Here is a 19,265-nt window from a genome sequence, read left to right as displayed (position 1 = left end):
CAAAAGATTTTGGCATGGAGAAACCTTTGGGGATGCAGTCTCGTCCTCCTTCAAACTCACCGAAGTGCCCGATGCTCCAAAAACAGATTGGATGTCCTATGTAGGCAGCCTCTGTGACTTAGCAATGATGAGTAGGGCGCGTTTGTCCGACTCAGCCTCTGCTCTCACAACTGTTTTCGGAGCATCAGCTTGGTGGCCCAGCTGGGAGAGGGGGTAGGCAAACTTGGCCCCACAAGCCATGGGCTGGCACACACACACTCAGCTCCACTCACACAAGGGAGAAGCCTTTGGGATGCCACTCATGCAAGTGGAGCTGCGCGCAAGTACACCAGTCCACCTCTCATGCACCCCAGTTCCAAATAGGCCACAGCCCAGTAGTTTGGATTATTGAGCCTTTTTTTCCTTCTATTTACAAAAAGGAATTGTTTCTTAATTTTTCCTGAATTCTAAATATAAATAATCTGGACAGATAAAAGTTACAGTGGAAATATTGTGTCCATGTTGAAAATGGCAAGAGGGCCGGGCTAGCAGACTCATTCCCCTTAAAACATTTAGGAGCTTCTTCTATTCTTCCATTTTCCTTCTAGACACTTTGAATTTCCCACTTTTTCATTCAATCTGAATAGTGCTTACTATTATTACCATATTAGCACTGAATGTAAAAAACTCTAACACAGAACAAATTATTTGAAAGAAAAAAGACTTATAAAGTCTTTGAAATTCATCATAGAATGTACTGGAGTCTGACCAAAATATGCCAAGCAAAAGCCTCATGTACAAATGTGCTAGAAAAGAATTTACAGATTCAATCCAATCAGGCACAGCATGAAGCTCATTTGAGGGTCTATGCAGTGATCATCGAAGCAGCAAAGCAGCAGTTTTCTATTTGACACAGACTGCATCCAAATCCCACAGCTGCTGAGTTTTTTTGCAGTTGTTCAAGGGCTAATGACATACTCACTGTATCCTCTGAAAGTTTAATTACAAAATGTTATTTAAATCTCATATTCAGGCCAACCTCAGGATTGCCAATTATGTAGAGCAAATTAAAGAGAGACCTGGTAACTCCTTCTTATGTGGTTATTCTGGATTAGTTTATGACAACTAAGGATGGAAATAGGCTATTAAGAGCCTTGTATCTTCCACAAATTGTCCTCTTAATTATTACCCACATAACAGTGTTGAGTGTCTACGGACACTGCAGTAGTTCCAGTTCCTTCTAAGATATTTCCAGAAGACTGCTGGGAGATTCCTGTTTGGTATAATGGATGTTGGGCTATAGTGTCACAATGTTTGTGGCTTTTGTGCTTATTCAGTAATTTATGAAAAAGAAACATCATCAATCTGCATGTTTTCAAGGTCCTACTTATAAACCCTATAGCATAGGGTACAGGTTATTTGCAGGACCCTCTATCACCACTATTTACCAGAATCAACAGGGTGAGCATACTGTAGGTCCCTTCTAATAAAAAACATGATGTTACTAGATACCCAATCATGGCTTTTCTGTCACTGTGCTTACCACATGGCAAGCATTTCCCTAGAAATCTAGATGGTCCTAACCCAGTGGTTCACAACCTGTGGGTCGGGACCCCATTTGGGGTCGAACGACCATTTCACAGGGGTCGCCAAACAATGCAGTCCGCCATTTTTTTCCCCTTTTGCTTAGCTGTGCTTTTATTCTATTGGCTTTTAAAAGCCAATAGAATAGACTCTCTTGAATAGAGTCTAATTCTATTGGCTTTCAAAAGCCAATAGGAATTGTCCAGGCTGTCTCTGCCCTGCTGAGCCCTCCAAAAGTCCCATTCTGCAAACAGTGCTGCACCAGTTGAGTAGTCCTCGACTTACGAACAGTTGGGGTCGCGGCATTAAAAAGGTTGAGAACCACTGCCCTAACCCTACTGACCTTTCATAAGACACTAATGATTTTGCTGTACCCTTAGGCGGTTCAAATTATTTTTTTTACTAATTATAAATTAGAATGATTTTTAGACCCTGAAGATGTTATGTCAATTTTTTGATTGTTCACATTTTGACTTTTCTTTGGTTTTAATCCAGAGAGTCATTATTATGGGAGAATCATCCATATAAATTGCTCAAACAAACAAATAAGGTCTATATTCATGTTCTGAAAGGCTGTTCCAAGGATTGTTTCATCTTTGGCCATGCAGATGACTATATAAGGATTGTCCTTCTCAAAACCCAACTCAGACACTTTGCCATTCAGTGCCAGGCAAAGATCTTTTTATTCTCCTAGGTCCTTTAATTTTCCAGATTTCTATGGCAATATATTAATTAATATATTAATTAAACTGATCTGTATGTTAGCTTTAGTAGCTAACATTATTAGTTCAACTGTACATTTCACTGTTTGGATATACATTTTTATTCAAGTGTTACCATAAATCATCCTGGGAGCTGGCTAACAAAAAAAGTTGAAATATATTCAGTAAATAAATACAACACTTTTCTGCTTTATCACTCAAATTAATGCATAAACTAATCAAAGAACATTTTACGGATGATATCATTTACAATGATCACAATCACAATTTGGGTTTTTGAAAAATAGAAATCATCTATGTGAAAACAGACTAAATCTTCATAATATGAAACAATTTTTCTGAATTTTATAAAAATGAGAAAAGAGAAATCAGCATACTTGGACTTAATACAAAATTAGTCTTTGTTAGAAACTTATTCTAAAAACCTTCAGTATTTCACATGATAAAGGACATGATTAGGTGTGTGTGTTTAAAAGAGGAGAGAGATTATTATTACAGAAACAGTTTGGTCCAATGATTAAGGTACCAGTGGTGGGATTCAAATATGTAAACAACCGGTTCTGTGTGGATGCCGCTTCCGGAAGTCCTTTCTGGGCCTGGGCAACAAAAAATTAGCTACCGGTTCTGCCAAAGTGGTGCGAATTAACTGAATCCCACCACTGTACCATACTAAAACTGGGAGGCTGTGAGTTCTAGAACTGCTTTAGCTAGTTTAATGAAGAGAAGGACAGGGGGGGACATGATAGCAGTATTCCAATGTCTCAGGGGCTGCCATAAAGAAGAGGGAATCAAGCTATTTTCCAAAGCACCTGAAGGCAGGACAAGAAGCAACGGGTGGAAACTAATCAAAGAGAGAAGCAATCTAGAACTAAGGAGAAACTTCCTGACAGTGAGAACAATTAATCAGTGGAACAGCCTGCCTCCAGAAGCAGTAAATGCTCCAACACTGGAAGTTTTAAAGAAGAGACTGGACAGCCATTTGTCCGAAATGGTGTAAGGTTTCCTGCCTGAGCAGGGGGTTGGACTAGATGACCTCCAAGGTCCCTTTCAACTGTACTACTGTTATTATTATTAAAGCCAGCAGAAAGTCATTCTTCCTAAACTTGCCTCACAGAGTTGTGGGGAAAACAGGAGGAGGAAGATGTGTTGGCTATGTTTGCTGCCTTGAGTTATTTGTACAAATAATAAAAGCAAGATACAAATAAAAATAGAATGTTAAACAAACAATCAAATAATGGCCTACCAGAGCCCATTATAGTAGAGGATATTCCTAAAAAAAATAATCTAGTATCCTAAACAAAACATTGTCAGACAGCACAGCTTCTCCCAACCTGTTATTGGTCATAATTCTAATTAGTACAGATGCTGATTAAGTTAGCTAGTGAATCTGTGAATGCAGATCAACATATTTAGGGGACAAATGTTACCTTATGAAGGATAAACTGTAATGGCAACAATTTTAGAAATGGCATTTTTATCAAATTAAAAATCTCAAAATAATGAGATGTAAATACCTTCCATTTAGCTTTCTAGAGAGGGCATATTCTATTCAGCATGAAAAGGTCAGCCTAAGACAAAAAGACAGAGGAACAGACGCCTCAAGATAATTCTGCACTTCCTGGGCAAAAAAGGGTTGGACTTATGTTTCTCAAGCAGCCTCAGGCTACATGGCAAAACACTTTTGAAACTGGAATAAGCTTTAAAGGCAAATTTGTGACAGAACATGGTACCTTGCAGCTTAGAGAAAAGGTTTAAACATACAATTCCTCTGAGTAGCTGGAAGCCTTCAGGCATGTCTAAAGTAGCATACTAAGTGAATGTTTATTTCCAAGTGATACTATTCCTTATTGCTTTCCTTAATTCTAGTATTAAATAAGTTATCTAAATCCAAAACACTGGATTACTGAAATGAAACTGTTTTTCCATTCTGTAAAAAAAAAAAAAAAAAACTTCTGAAGCACAAAGGCTTGCATGTTGCATCATCAATAAACAGCAAATTAAAAATTGTTTTATGTTTTCCTTTAAAAAGTAAAATGTTCCTGAAGAAAAATAAGATGTCTTATTGCTGACAAACAAGAGTATCTTCAGTGGAGTGGCCAGTATAATCAATGTGTAACAAAGACATTCAACAAACTACCTTCAATTGCAATCTACCAGCAACCGAGTAAGCAAATAAAATATGTATTAACAGAATGCAACAGCAACTCTGAATCACAACAGAACAGAAAACCATCTTTAATAATCCCAGGAACTCAACTACTTCATAACAGGAAGACAATTATGCTTCTCTTTTCTGTTCCATTGGTGATCAATGTAATTCACTAGGGCAAATTCCATGTTTTATATGTATTAATCTGTTTATATATTGATCTCACTGGGACAGGCTAAAGTGATTATTTATAAGTACGACACAGCAGAGCATAAAAGTCCATTAAAATAAATTTCTCTCTTGTGTTAAATGATTTTATAATGATCATTTTCGGCTGAGTGGAATGAGACATTTCTCAATGACTTTTATGGCAGGACAACCTAACCCTATAATAACTTGTTTGTTATACTACAGTTCAACACAGTAGATCTAAAAATAGTAAACAAATCCAAAAGATCTTCAAACTTTCTGACTTTTCCTTTATAAGCAATATTTTACTTATTAAAAAGGACTTCTTCAATCATTAATCATGAAATACAATAAAATATAACTAGTTAATTAAAACTATTTTGGTCATTAATTTTTTTAAAGTATTCATAGTTTATCCAGCTTATTAGGAATATTTGGAATCCATAAAACATGTTAACATAAAACAAAGAATTGAAATAAATAGCTGAATAAAATCCATAATCCTGATTTAATAAGACATTTCCACCAAAAACAATATAACATAGTTAGACTGTAGGTAATCTAAACAAAGAAGTAAAAGGTGAAGCCTAAGTCTTTATCTAGAACCAAAAAACAGAAAGTGCTAGTCAATGCTTCTTAAATGCAGGCTGCTTACAATTCTTAATATTCAGGTAGGGAGATTCAAATGGGAGAGACACTATCTCAAAAATCAAGGATCTAAACATTTAGGGCCTTAAAAATAATTACTAAAATCTTGTCATTTGGTACAAAAATTATATGCAACCAACATAGCGCCTTTAGGACTAGTACTATATAATCTCTAAAATCGTGGAAGCAAGAACTGCAACTGTCATCTTTAACTATACAATATTAGTAGAAATGACAAGACTTGTTAATCAATATATCTGGAGGATAGGAAAACTGTTTCTATGACTTTAAATAAAAAAACCCTTGCTATTTATTCTTTACAAAGCCAACCGATCTTTTCTTTATTTAAAAAAGTTCCCGTAAGAGCATAAGAATTATTTGATTGCATGATAAGAACAATTAAATCTTAAGAATAATTAAATTTTACATGTAGATTAAGTTATTCTGCAGAATAGTTTAGGAAGCTTGCCTGGACAGATGTAGTATGCATTGCAGTATTTAATTTCACTTGCATTATCTCAATACATTGGGCTGAAGGGTCTGGAACGAAATGCCAGCCTAGAAGGTTCAGCAAATGACTGGAAAAAGAAATGATCCAAAGTCCACAGAAAAATTAGAACCCATTATTTATGTAGGCTCTGCATTAGTTTTATTACAAGCTGACTATATGCTTTCTTTAAAGATGGATACCTGCTCCCAATTTTTTGCCTAAATATTCAAAGGCTAAAATATATTTTTCTTGTTAAATAGGGATAAGAAAACTTGTAATTATTTGTAGACCCATTATGTGAGGGAAGGAGAATTTTTTTTTTCATTTTCTTTCTAATATCTAGCTGAGATGGATTTTTTTTGTATGTTTAATGTTAGATGTATTTGATGTTTGGATTTTTTTTCTCTTTTTTGTATTTTTTTTGTTACTGTTGAATATATGTTTTTCTAATTTCATTTATGTCCATTCAGATAAAAAGTGTTTGAATGGCAACATCTTGGGTTTCTCAGCTCCGAGTGGAAGAAAGCGGAAGCGCAGCAGCAGGATTACTCTCAATAAGGCCGGTGCGAGCGAGCAGCGCACACAGTCTTGTTGTTTGAGAACAATGCTTGCTGCACCTCCGCTTTCTACTCAGATGTAGCCGAGAAATCCAAGCCACTGCTTGAGTGGGGAGGACGAGAAGAACAGTGAGGATTTGTGCCAGTCCACTGGCCAGACGAAGTTAGGTGGGATGGCCGGGTAGCTGGCTGGGGAGGGGGAATCATGGCCACTCAGATGGCTGCTGCTGCCATCAGCTTCAGTTTCTCAGCTCCATCCAAGTGGAAGTGGAGGCGCAGCAGCGGGATTGCTCCTACAAAGGCTGACCCACGCAAACTAACAGCGCACCTAGGTCTTATTGTTCGAGAGCAATCCCCGTCACGCCTGCTCTTTCTTCCAACCCAGATGGAATCGGGGCACCAAGCCACTGGCAGCAGCAGCCACCTGAGCGGCTATGATTCCCCCCTCCCCACAGCTCACTTGAAGGCTTCGTTCCTGCCTCAAATTAAAGCTGGTTCCTGCGCCCGGCCGACTCCAATTCCACACTTTGCTCCATAGGCATGCAAACAAAGCAAGCACTTTCCCCCTCTGGAGAATGGAAGCTTCTGGGGGCCATGATCTCTTTTGCAGAGAATGGGTGTTTGAACTTGCATGATATTACAACACCCAGGGGCTTCATTGTCAACAGCAAAAGCATTTCCAAGCTGACTAACCTCTCCCTCAAAGGGAAAGAAACCGCTGGAGGAGACAGATTTTTGCCAAGTGAGTTCTGCACATCAGGAAGGGAAGAGAAGCATGAGGTATCTCAGTGGGTTAGGGAAGCCTTGGGGGCCTGTTCCATCACTAGGTCCCAGTGGCCTTCCCCACCCTGAGATACCTTATGTGCACTTAATGAACCGCGCATTCGCCCATGCATTCGATTAGCAAATGCATGGACGAAAGCAAGGAGTGATCTCTTTTTTATAAAGTTTTATTTTTTTCTAACAGAATTCAATAATAATTATTCAACAAAAAGCGTGTTGTCTTATTCACTAATACAAATTAAATTCCTAATCCCTAAATCTTTTCTCTAACCATTGATAAAATAGGTCTCAAGTTTGAAAATATTCTGCTTCTTCTTTTTCTTTCAACCTTAAAGTAAGTCTATCCATTTCCACACAGTCTAATTTTTTTATTATTATTATTTCTTCTTCTGGTGGTATTTCTTCATTCTTCCAATATTATGCAAATATAGTTCTTGCCGCTATTATCACATGTAGAATCAAATATGTACCTTGCTTATCTAGTTTTTCTGGTATTATACTTAGTAAAAAAAAATCAGGCTTATAGTCTATGTGTTTCTCTAACATTTTTTCTAACCAAGTGTGGATTATTGTCCAATATCTCCTTTCTTTAATACATGTCAATCACATATGATAATAAGTACCTAGTTTATGTTTACATTTCCAACATTTCTGACATATTTTTGCTAATCTTGTTGGTGGCAAGTCCCATCTATAGAACATTTTGTATACTTTCTTTATATGAATTGTATGCTTTCTTTATATGAAACTGACATTGTCAATTTATAGTTTCTTTCCTACAAACTTTGCCACTTCTCTAAGTCTATATTATATCCAAAATTCTTTGCCCATGCTATCATTGTCTCTTTTATTTGTTCATCTTCCATTTTGAAATTTAATAAGAAATGTACATTTTTTAAACTTTTCATCAGAAGTTAGTAATGTCTGATCAAATATAGTCTGCTGTTTATAAAATCCATACTGTTTAATATCTTTGTCATATCTGACTTGCATTTGTAAATGTGACCACCATGTTAAATCAATGCTCTGATTTTCCATCTCTTGCCTGGATTAAGTTCCCTTCTGAATTTAGAATACCTTTGTACGTCCATATTTTATTGAGACTGACTAGATTTGGATGTACAAATGCTTCCATTATTGAAAGACATCCTGAAATTTTCAAATAAATTTTACACTTTATTTTTTCCCAAGTTAATAATAGTGCATTTCTATAGTAGTGGTTTTGGAAGTATTTATGCATTTTATTTTTTCCATACTATAAAAAGGCATGCCAACCAAGTTGCAGGTCATGTCCCTCCAAATAAAGCAATCTTTTATTTCTAAGAATTATCCATTCTTTTATCCATGTTAACACTGATGCTTGATAATATAAAACCCAATCTGGCAAGCCAAAACCTCCATTTCACTTGGCTTCTTGTAACATTTTCAATTTAATACTAGCTTTCTTTCATTGCCAAATTAATTTTTGAATTAGAGAGTTTAAATCTTCAAAGAATTTTTTTTCTCCAGTTTCATAGATATCGTTTGAAACAAAAATAGTATTTTGGTAATATATTCATTTTCACCGTAGCAATTCTTCTTAACATCGACAGTTGAAGATGCTTCCATTTTTCCAAATCAAGCTTTATTTAACAAATTAATTATCTTCTTTTATTGTTGAACATCTTGCTGTCAAATATGTTCCCAATTATTTGACCTTTTTGACTATTTGCAATTCTATTTTTTCTGATAATCGCTTTTTTTGTTTATCTGTAAGATTTTTAACTATCACTTTCGTTTTTTCTCTATTTATCTTTAGTCCTGCTATCTCTCCAAATTGTTCCATCTTTTCCAACAGTTTAGGAATCGTCTCTAAAGGTTCCTCTAGAATGAATACCAAATCATCTGTAAATGCTTGCAGTTTGTAGGTTTCACCTTTTATTTTCAATCCTTTAATTTCTGGATCTTGCCTAATTTTTCTATTTAAAACTTCCAAAGTTAAGATAAATAGCAATGGGGATAATGGACATTCTTGTCTTGTGTCTTTTTGTATATCAAATTTCTCTGTATAATACCCATTTACTATCACTTTTGCTGTTTGTTTCTGATATATTGTCTGAATCATATTTATAAAGTTTTGACCAAAGTCTATTGTTTTTAGTTGTTGAATCATAAATTGCCAAGAAACATTATTAAATGCCTTTTGGGCATCTAAAAATACTAATGCCAGTTGTTTCCCTGGATGGAGTTCACAATATTCCAATAAATCTAGTATTACCTCAAAGTATTTTTTATTTGTCTCTTTGGCAAAAATCCGTGTTTTTTTATAATATTTTATTAATTTTCCCATTTTACAACTGAATATTTAAAAAGCAACATAATGGCTGGGTTAATCAATAGTTCAATAGCATACATAAATCTTTAGTATAAACCTCATGTTACAACATCAGATATTTCCTCTCTTTTTCCCTTAATATCTACTATCTCATATTGTTGTTGTTGTTAATTGCGAAGTCGTGTCCGACCCATCGCGACCCCATGGACAATGTTCCTCCAGGTGTCTTCCTGTCCTCTACCATCTTCTGGAGTCGATTTAAGTTCACACCTACTGCTTCAGTGACTCCATCCAGCCATCTCATTCTCTGTCGTCCCCTTCTTCTATTGCCCTCAATCTTTCCCAGCATTAGGCCCTTCTCCAGTGAGTCCTTCCTTCTCATTAGGTGGCCAAAGTATTTGAGTTTCAACTTCAGGATCTGGCCTTCTAAAGAGCAGTCGGGGTTGATCTCTTCTAGGACTGACCGGTTTGAACGCCTTGCAGTCCAAGGGACTCGCAGGAGTCTTCTCCAGCACCATAGTTCAAAGGCCTCAATTCTTTGGCGCTCAGCCTTTCTTATGGTCCAACTTTCACAGCCATACATTGCAACTGGGAAAACCATGGCCTGGACTATACGCACTTTTGTTGGCAGGGTGATGTCTCTGCTTTTTAGTATGCTGTCTAGATTTGCCATAGCTTTCCTCCCCAGGAGCAAACATCTTTTAATTTCTTGGCTGCAGTCCCCATCTGAGGTGATCTTTGAGCCCAGAAAAATAAAATCTGTCACTACCTCCATTTCTTCCCTATCTATTTGCCAGGAATTGAGAGGGCCGGATGCCATGATTTTGGTTTTCTTAATGTTGAATTTCAAGCCAACTTTTGCACTCTCCTTTTTCACCCCCATCAAGAGGCTCTTTAGTTCCTCTTCACTTTCTGCCATTAGCATGGTATGATCTGCGTATCTTAGGTTGTTGATATTTCTCCTGGCAATCTTAATTCCAACTTTTGTTTCATCTAGCCCTGCCTTTCTCATGATGTGCTCTGCATATAAGTTAAATAGGCAGGGCGACAGTATACAGCCTTGCCGGACTCCTTTTCCAATTTTGAACCAATCAGTGGTTCCGTGTCCAGTTCTCACTGTTGCTTCTTGACCCGCATATAGGTTTCTCAAGAGACAAATGAGATGGTCTGGTACTCCCATCTCTTTAAGAACTTGCCACAATTTGTTGTGATCCACACAATCAAAGGCTTTTGCATAGTCAATGAAGCAGAAGTAGATGTTTTTCTGGAACTCCCTAGCTTTCTCCATGATCCAGCGTATGTTGGCAATTTGATCTCTAGTTCCTCTGCCTCTTCGAAATCCTGCCTGTACTTCTGGTAGTTCTCGATCCACATACTGCTGGAGTCTAACTTGTAGGATTTTAAGCATAACTTTACTAGCATGTGAAATGAGTGCAATGGTGCGATAGTTTGAACATTCTTTGGCATTGCCTTTCTTTGGAATTGGAATGTAAACTGACCTTTTCCAATCCTATGGCACTGTTGAGTTTTCCAAATTTGCTGGCAAATTGAGTGTAGCAATTTTACTGCATCGTCTTTTAGGATTTTGAATAGCTCAGCTGGAATACTGTCACCTCCACTAGCTTTGTTGTTGCTCAGATTTTCTAAGGCCCATTTCACTTCACATTCTAGGATGTCTGGTTCGAGGTCAGTGACCATCTCATTGTGGTTATCTGGGACGTTAAGCTCATTCTTGTATAGTTCTTCTGTGTAGTTTTGCCATCTCTTCTTAATCTCTTCTGCCTCTGTTAGGTCCCTGCCATTTTGGTCCTTTAACATGCCCATCTTTGCATGAAACGTTCCCTTCATATCTCCAATTTTCTTGAAGAGATCTCTGGTCCTCCCTATTCTGTTGTTTTCTTCTATTTCTTTGCACTGTTCATTTAAGAAGGCATTCTTATCTCTTCTAGCTACTCTCTGGAATTCTGCATTCAGTTGGGTGTATCTTTCTCTTTCTCCTTTGCCTTTCGCTTCCCTTCTTTCCTCAGCTATTTGCAAAGCTTCCTCAGACAGCCATTTTGCTTTCTTGCATTTCTTTTTCTTTTGGATGGTTTTAGTTGCTACCTCTTGTACAATGTTGCGAACTTCCATCCATAGTTCTTCAGGCACTCTGTCTATCAGATCTAATTCCTTAAATCTATTTGTCACCTCTACTGTATATTCATCAGGAATATGATTTAGTTCATACCTGAGTGGCCTAGTGCTTTTCTCTACTTTTTTCAATTTAAGCCTAAATTTTGCAATGAGAAGCTCATGATCTGAGCCACAGTCAGCTCCTGGTCTTGTTTTTACTGACTCTATAGAGCTTCTCCATCTTTGGCTGCAGAGCACATAGTCAATCTGATTTCTATGTTGACCGTCTGGTGATGTCCATGTGTAGAGCCGTCTCTTGGGTTGTTGGAAAAGAGTGTTTGTTATGACCATCGTATTCTCTTGACAAAATTCTATCAGCCTGTGCCCTGCTTCATTTTGTACTTCAAGGCCAAACTTGCCTGTTATTCCGGTTATCTTTTGGCTTCCTACCTTAGCATTCCAATCCCCCATGATGATAAGGACATCATTTTTTGGTGTTAATTCTATAAGGTGCTGTAGGGCTTCATAGAACCGGTCAATTTCATCCTCTTCAGCACCAGTGGTTGGGGCATAGATTTGGATTATTGTGATATTGAATGGTTTGCCTTGGATTCGAATTGAGATTATTCTGTCATTTTGGGGATTGTATCCCAGTATTGCTTTTCCTATTCTTTTATTGACTATGAAGGCTACTCCATTTCTTCTGAGGGATTCTTGCCCACAGTAGTATACCTGATGGTCATCTGAGTTAAATTCACCCATTCCTGTCCATTTTAGTTCGCTGATTCCTAAGATGTCGATGTTCAGTCTTGTCATCTCTTTTTTGACTACGTCTAGCTTGCCTTGATTCATGGATCTTACATTCAGGTTCCTATGGAGAAAAAATCTTTACAGCATCGGACTTTCCTTTCACCACCAGATATATCCACAGCTGAGCGTCCTTTCGGCTTTGGCCCAGTCGCTTCATTCTTTCTGGCGCTACTAGTACTAGCCCTCTGCTCTTCCCCAGTAGCATATTGGACACCTTCCGACCTGAGGGGCTCATCTTCCAGCATCATATCTTTTTGCCTTTTAGTACTGTCCATGGGGTTTTCATGGCAAAGATACTGGAGTGGTTTGCCATTTCCTTCTCCAGTGGATCACATTTTGTCAGAACTCTCTGCTATGACCTGCCCGTCTTGGGTGGCCCTGCACGGCATAGCTTATAGCTTCATTGAGTTACACAAGCCCCTTCACCACGACAAGGCAGTAATCCATAAAGGGGACTATCTCATATTAAGCTAATATTATTATCAACTGAATAAAAACATCTTTGTTACAATTATCAATAGTGTTTAGCTTATACATATCTTAATTGCATTTGCATTTGATCCTTATAAACAATCAATGTCCTATTATTGCTTTTTTCCCCACGCTTTAATTTCCCATCAATATTCAAATTAACATTTGTTATTTATGATTTCCAAGTGTTTCATATTAGGTGATCAAAAGTTTCCCTTATCTCAACTTTTCTTTTTCCCTTTTCATAACGAAGTCTAATATTCTAAATACACATCTTATCTATTTGATATAGTCTTGTTCTATTTTCTAAAAGCTATCTATTCTGTTTTCTAAAAGCTATCTATTTTCCCCGATGTTAAACCATCTAATTAATAATACCATATCTCCTCTAATAAGTCAAAATCATTATAAGTGTTACCTGGGTTAACCAATAATTCAGTAATATACATAAATATCTCATAATGGGCAAAAAAATTCTTATTTCCAACTATAAAAACATTCTTGTTACATTTATCAATACTTTTTAGCCTGTACATAAACTTTAATTTTCCATCAATATTCAAAGAAAAAGAAAGAAAAAAGAAAAAACACACACTATTTATGATTTCCAAATATTTTATGTTAGGTGATCAAAATTTCCCTTATCTCAACTTCTCCCTTTTTCCCTTTTCATACCAAAGCCCAATATTCTTATTACACATCTTAGCTATTCAAGTATAATGTTACTTTATTTTTTAAAAAGTATCTATTTTCCACCATATTGAACCCTCTAATTAGTAATATAATATCCCCTCTAATAAATCAAAGCCATTATTTTCTTCACCCTTACTCTGGCTTTCTTCCTTTGCCAGCTAACTTTCCATGTCAGTGCCTTTGAATCATCAAATAGTTCTTCCTCTATTATTATATATATTATTTGAAATAAGAAAGACCATTTAATTGCCGTTTTTTTGGAAGAACGAGCCCATTTGTATTCATTAGATCACCTCTCTATTGCTCCAATTTCCCACAATTGTCCTGATAGGTTTATATTCAGTCTGTTCTTCTTCCTTTTCTTCAAATTTCTTCTGATTTTTGTAAAAATTCATTTCCAGTTTCAATATTGTCACTCCCTTTTCTGATTTTTCCGTTGGCTGAGTCTGTTGAAACACTGGGTCCTCTGTCTTGGTGTTTAGTTGTTCCAATTTTCCTGTTATTTCCTGCATTGTGAGTTCTTTGGTTGTAGTCAAGATCTGGGTTTGTATATTTAAGCTGGCATCTAGTTCCTTTATGTTGCTTCTTATTTCATCACAAGCTAAAAGCATGTTTTCATGTATTGATTTCAATATGGAAAGGATAGCAAAAACCCCTTTTGATCTGGGTGTATAAATTCAGTCAAAAATCTTTTCAGCCTCTCAGCTATTATTGAAGATTTTATAGTCCACATTCAGTAGTGATATCGGTCTGTAGTTTTTTATCTGGGTCAAATCTGAGTCCTCTTTTGGTATCAAAGTAACATTTCCTTCTGTCCATGTATTTGGGAGTTTTGCCTCCAATAAAAGTTCATTACATACATCTTTCAATGGTGAACTTAATGTATCTTGTAAATATTTATAAAACTCTGTCGGGAATCCATCTGGTCCCGGTGTTTTTTCATTTTTTTTGTCTTTTTGTTGCCTCGGTCAGTTCCATTATTGTTATTTTTTCATTTAACATAGTCTTGAAATATTCTGGAATTTTTGGTAAATTATTTTCTTCCATATATTGAGTCATTTTCTCCCATGGAGTTTCTTCCTTAACATACAGTTTCTCATAGTATTCTTTAATTATCTTTTTATTGCTTCATTTTTAAATTGTAAACAGCCTTTTTCATTTACTAAATTGTTCACCATTTTTTTCTCTTTCTGTTTTTTAAAAGGTTATAAGCTAACCATCTTCCTTGCATTGCATTTTCAAAAAAGTTTTGCTTTGCCCTTTTAATTTGCTGTGCCAATTTTTCTGATTCTATTAAATTTAATTTATGTTTTATTATTTTCATTTCATTTCTCGAAAATATGCTTTGGCTGTATCCCATACATTTTGTAATGTCATATCTTCTTTTTTATTTTCTTTGAAGAAAAATTCCATTTCTTTTGTTGCTAAGTCTATAAATTTTTTCTCTTTTAATATAGATTGATTCAAAGTCCATCTTAATTTTTTCTGCACTCCTTTCCACACCATTTTTTTTTACAAATTTTATTAAATGTACATTTTAAAAACAGAAATGGACATGATTCAAATTCCCTGGCTTCAACACTGCTATTAGTATTACCTTATGTTACAGAAAGAAAAACAGAAACTTAAAATACATTCTATAACAGGACAGAGTATAACAAACTGTGCGTATAACATCTGTAAATGTTTTGGTAAACCATCTTTCAATCATCAATGTTGTATTTACATATCTTTCAGTTGTGTCCTAATATAGGTATTAATAAGAAGTTCTTACGATATCAACTAGTCAATTGATAATCATCTCAGCGATCCTCCTTATCTCTAACCAATCGTACAAATTTTTCCAAATTTCATAATACTCTGTTTCAGTTTTATTTTTAATCTCTAGAGTTAACCTGTCCATTTCAGCACAGGATAAAATTTTATTTATTATTTCTTCTTCAGTGGGGGTTTCCTTTCCTTTCCATTTTTGTGCATATGCCAATCTTGCTGCGGTTAAAATATGCAATAGTAAATAGAAAGATGCTTTGCTGAGTTTATCATTAATAATCTCTAATAAGGTTTCTGGTTTTAAATCAATTTTTTGTAATATTATTTCTTCCAGCCAATTTTTTATCTGATTCCAAAGGTTTTGCGCTTTTGAACATTCCCACCACATGTGATAGTAAGTCCTTGGAAGCCTTCTACATTTCCAGCATGTTGGTGAGGTTTTTTTAATCTATTTTTGCTAGCCTTGTAGGGGGAAGGTACCATCTATAAAACATCTTGTATAAATTTTCTTTATAGGAGGTGGCTAGTGTTTCTGTCCCATAATTGCCAATTATCTAGGTCAATACTGTAACCAAAATTTTTGCTCCAGAGTAACATTGTTTCTTTTACCTGTTCTTCTAACAAATCTTGTTCTAATAAATATTGATATATCTTTTTTATCATTTGATCTTCTGTTCCTAGAAGGATTTTATCTAATTGTGTATGCTCTAATTTTATCCCTGGTTCTTTTTTGTCTTTTCTGTATCACAACTGTATTTTTAAGTATGCCCACCATTCCAACTCTATACCATCTTCTAATAATCTTTTCCTTGTTTTCGGGTCTCCATTCTCATCTAAGATATCTTTATATGTAATTACTCTTCCTAAATTTATGAATTTGGGGTACATGGATATCTGTAATATGGATAGCCAATTGGGAATTTTTATATAATTAATTTTTTAAATTTTTATCCACACGTCTAATAGTGCCCATCTAATATGGTGATTCTGAAAGTACTGATGAGCCTTATATTTCCTGTCCCTCATTATGACATGTCACCCTATTTGCATCTCATGGCCTTCTAATGCCAGTAGTCTTCTGTTTCTTAAATGTATCCAATCCTTTATCCATACCGATATTGCTGCTTGATAATATTTTTCCCAATTTGGGAGGCCGAGCCCTCCTCTTGGCTTTGCATCCTGTAATAATTTTAATTTAATTCTCGGTTTTCTACCTTGCCAGATAAATTTGGATGTAATTCTGTTTAAATTTTCAAAAAAATCCTTGCCTAATTTAATTGGTACATATTGGAATAAAAAGAGTAATTTGATTTCCACACCATTTGGCTGTATCCCATATATTTTGTAATGTTGTATCTTCTTTTTTATTTTCTTTGAAGAAAAATTCCATTTCTTTTGTTGCTAAGTCTACAAATTCTTTCTCTTTTAATATAGATTGATTCAAAGTCCATCTTAATTTTTTTCTGCATTCCTTTCTACACCATTTTTAAAGGATTATGCTCTGCCCAAGTGCCTAATTCTATTTCAATTTCCTGCATATTAACCCTTAATTCAGGCATCGTTCAAATCATATCAATTCTGGACCAAGATTTATGACTATTAGAATAAAATGTATATTGTGATTTTCCTTGGTTCGTTTCTCTCCAAATATCTTGTACACCAATTTCCTCTATCATGTTAAAAAAAGACTTAGGTAATCTTTTGATAAATTCTTCTTGTTTGTTATTTGGTGCATATATTGCTATCAAAAGTATCTGTTTTCGATTTAAAAATATTTCTACCATTAATATTCTCCTTCTTCAATTGCATAAATAATTTTGGAATCTATTGTCTCTTTAACATATATAACTACTCTTTTTTTTGTTGAGCAAATGTGTAATAAAGTTTTCCAAGTTTTGAATTTTCCAAAAATTTATGATGTTTTTTATGTGTGTCTCTTGCAAACAAATTATATATTAATTTCTGTAGTTGTTTGAACATTTTTTTTCTTTTTGATGTGGAATTCAATCCATTTATATTCACTGAAAAAAATCCATTTTCCTTCTCCATTTTGATTTACTTATATTTAGGTCTTATTGATCTCGCAATCCTCTGCTCTCTTACTGTTCCCTCATCTTCTTGATTCATTTTCTCTTTTTCTTCTTACACCTGTGTAATTGTTTCCTATATTGTTTTTCTGTCTCTGGCTTTTTCCATCCTCTTGTTGATATTGTGTTCTTTCTTCCAGAAATGCTCTATATCTTTCATCAAAATCCTCTGCCTTCCATACTGAATCCAATCGATATCTTGTATTATTCCAATTGATTAAAATCCCTTCTGGCATCAGCCATCTAAAATTTACTCCTTTTGTAATCAGCTTTGTAGTCAAGAAATGATATTGTCTTCGAGTATCCCTTATTCTCTTGGGAATCTGTTTCAGCACTACTATTTCTTTAGCTTTATATTATAATGGATCATCTCTAACTCTTCTTAATATCTCAAGGAGTGATCTTGTTCAAGGTATGAGATTCACTCCCACTAATTCTTGAGTTACGAATGGAATGGGAAGGCTCCATTACATTCATAACTCAAGGACTACCTGTACATCCAACAGTAACAAAAAAAATGTACAAAAAAGAGAAAAAATCTGAATATCAAATATAATAATAATAGCAGTAGTAGTAGTAGTAATAGTTTCTATCCATTACTTCTTGCCCTGTTTTCAGGTGCTTTGGAGAACGATTCCCTCTTCTTTGTGGCAATACCTGAGATATTGGTACACTGCTATCATGTCACGCCTAGTCCTTCTCTTCATTAAACTAGCAACCGTTCTTTATATGTTTAGCCTTCAGTCCCCTAATCATCTTTGTTGCTCCTCTCTGTACTCTTTCTAGAGTCTCAACATCTTTTTTACATCATGGTGACCAAAACTGGATACAATATTCCAAGGATGGCCTTACCAAGGCATTATAAGTGGTATTAACACTTCACATGATCTTAGTATAAAAAAACACTAAATCTGCAAATCCTACCAGGAATTAGCTGATCTAATTCTAAACATGCTCATCTTCAGCTCATTTGATATAATTACATTAGGAATACTTTGTAGCATCTTTCTTTTGTATACCACTAAATTCTGGTATGGCTTTTGTCTAATATATCTAGCCCAATATATTACTTGGCAACCATACAAATAAATTCTGTATGAACAATTTTCCCTTACTGAATTTTCTCCCTCTGTCGGCAATTATAACAATAAATGTGCTCTTTGAACAGTAGTGTCTATTCATGAAGAGAAAATGTAACATTAGTGTTGATGGAGAATAATACTTTCATCTTGTGTGGATTCAGCTTCAGCCTCTTCTGTTCCGTCCAGACTCCAAGCACCAAGCAAAGATATCAAAAAGATCTTCCCTATAATATGGGATGGAGATATAAATGTGAGTATAATTAGCATACTGATCATATCACATCCTGAACTGTTGGGTAACTTCAGTCATATACTTCATATACATGTTAAAGAGCAGGGGAGAAAGAATGCCTGTGGAATACTGAAAAATTATGATTGCTACTTACTGAAATTTTGTACTGGTATTTCAACTATGAATCCAGAAAAAATAAACAATTTACTCAAAATACAATTCGCAGGAAGGCGACAAACCATTCAGTGTAAATGACATATAGGACTGACAAAACCAAAAATAAATAAATAAAATGCCATCAGAATTTCACTGACTTTCTATATGAATTTACTCCTGTGTAAGATCTACTTTTCAAGTAAAAAAACAGAATTTCAAGTATTCCCTAAAAACCTGAGGTTTCTATACACTTACACACATATTTTAATTATATACATAAAAATAAATAGAGAAGTGCCTTAGCTACAGTTTTATCCCATGTTGCTAGCAATTCAGTATATCTCATATTGAAGGTCTTCGAATATAAACACACTTGTAGAAAAAATATTATAGCAGTTACTGAATATATTATGTTTGATATGGATTCTTAAACAGGG

At 35.2% G+C, this 19,265-nt stretch overlaps 1 protein-coding gene across 5 annotated transcripts in view; it reads right to left on the bottom strand.

Moving 5' to 3' along the window:
• Positions 1 to 19,265, bottom strand: part of LOC120309486 (cyclin-dependent kinase 14) — a 191,798-nt gene that overhangs the window by 142,214 nt on the left and 30,319 nt on the right. Inside the window, exon 3 of one of the 5 annotated variants that reach the window (XM_039346794.1) lies at positions 18,474 to 18,664. The exons of 3 other annotated variants lie outside the window; for them this stretch is intronic. Coding sequence is in view for 1 of the 2 variants with exons in the window: in XM_039346793.1 (XP_039202727.1) it covers positions 18,581 to 18,586 (6 nt within the window). In the remaining variant the exon portion in view is untranslated. The remainder of the gene's footprint in view (positions 1 to 18,473; positions 18,665 to 19,265) is intronic. One more of the 5 variants, XM_039346793.1, reaches the window with a different exon arrangement.

The sequence above is a fragment of the Crotalus tigris genome, unplaced genomic scaffold (assembly GCF_016545835.1).
Source record: "Crotalus tigris isolate CLP2741 ecotype Arizona unplaced genomic scaffold, ASM1654583v1 scf7180000018025.208907, whole genome shotgun sequence".
NCBI lineage: Eukaryota > Metazoa > Chordata > Lepidosauria > Squamata > Viperidae > Crotalus > Crotalus tigris.
Note: the sequence above shows the minus strand (reverse complement) of the source record. Positions and strands in the feature narration are given on the sequence as shown.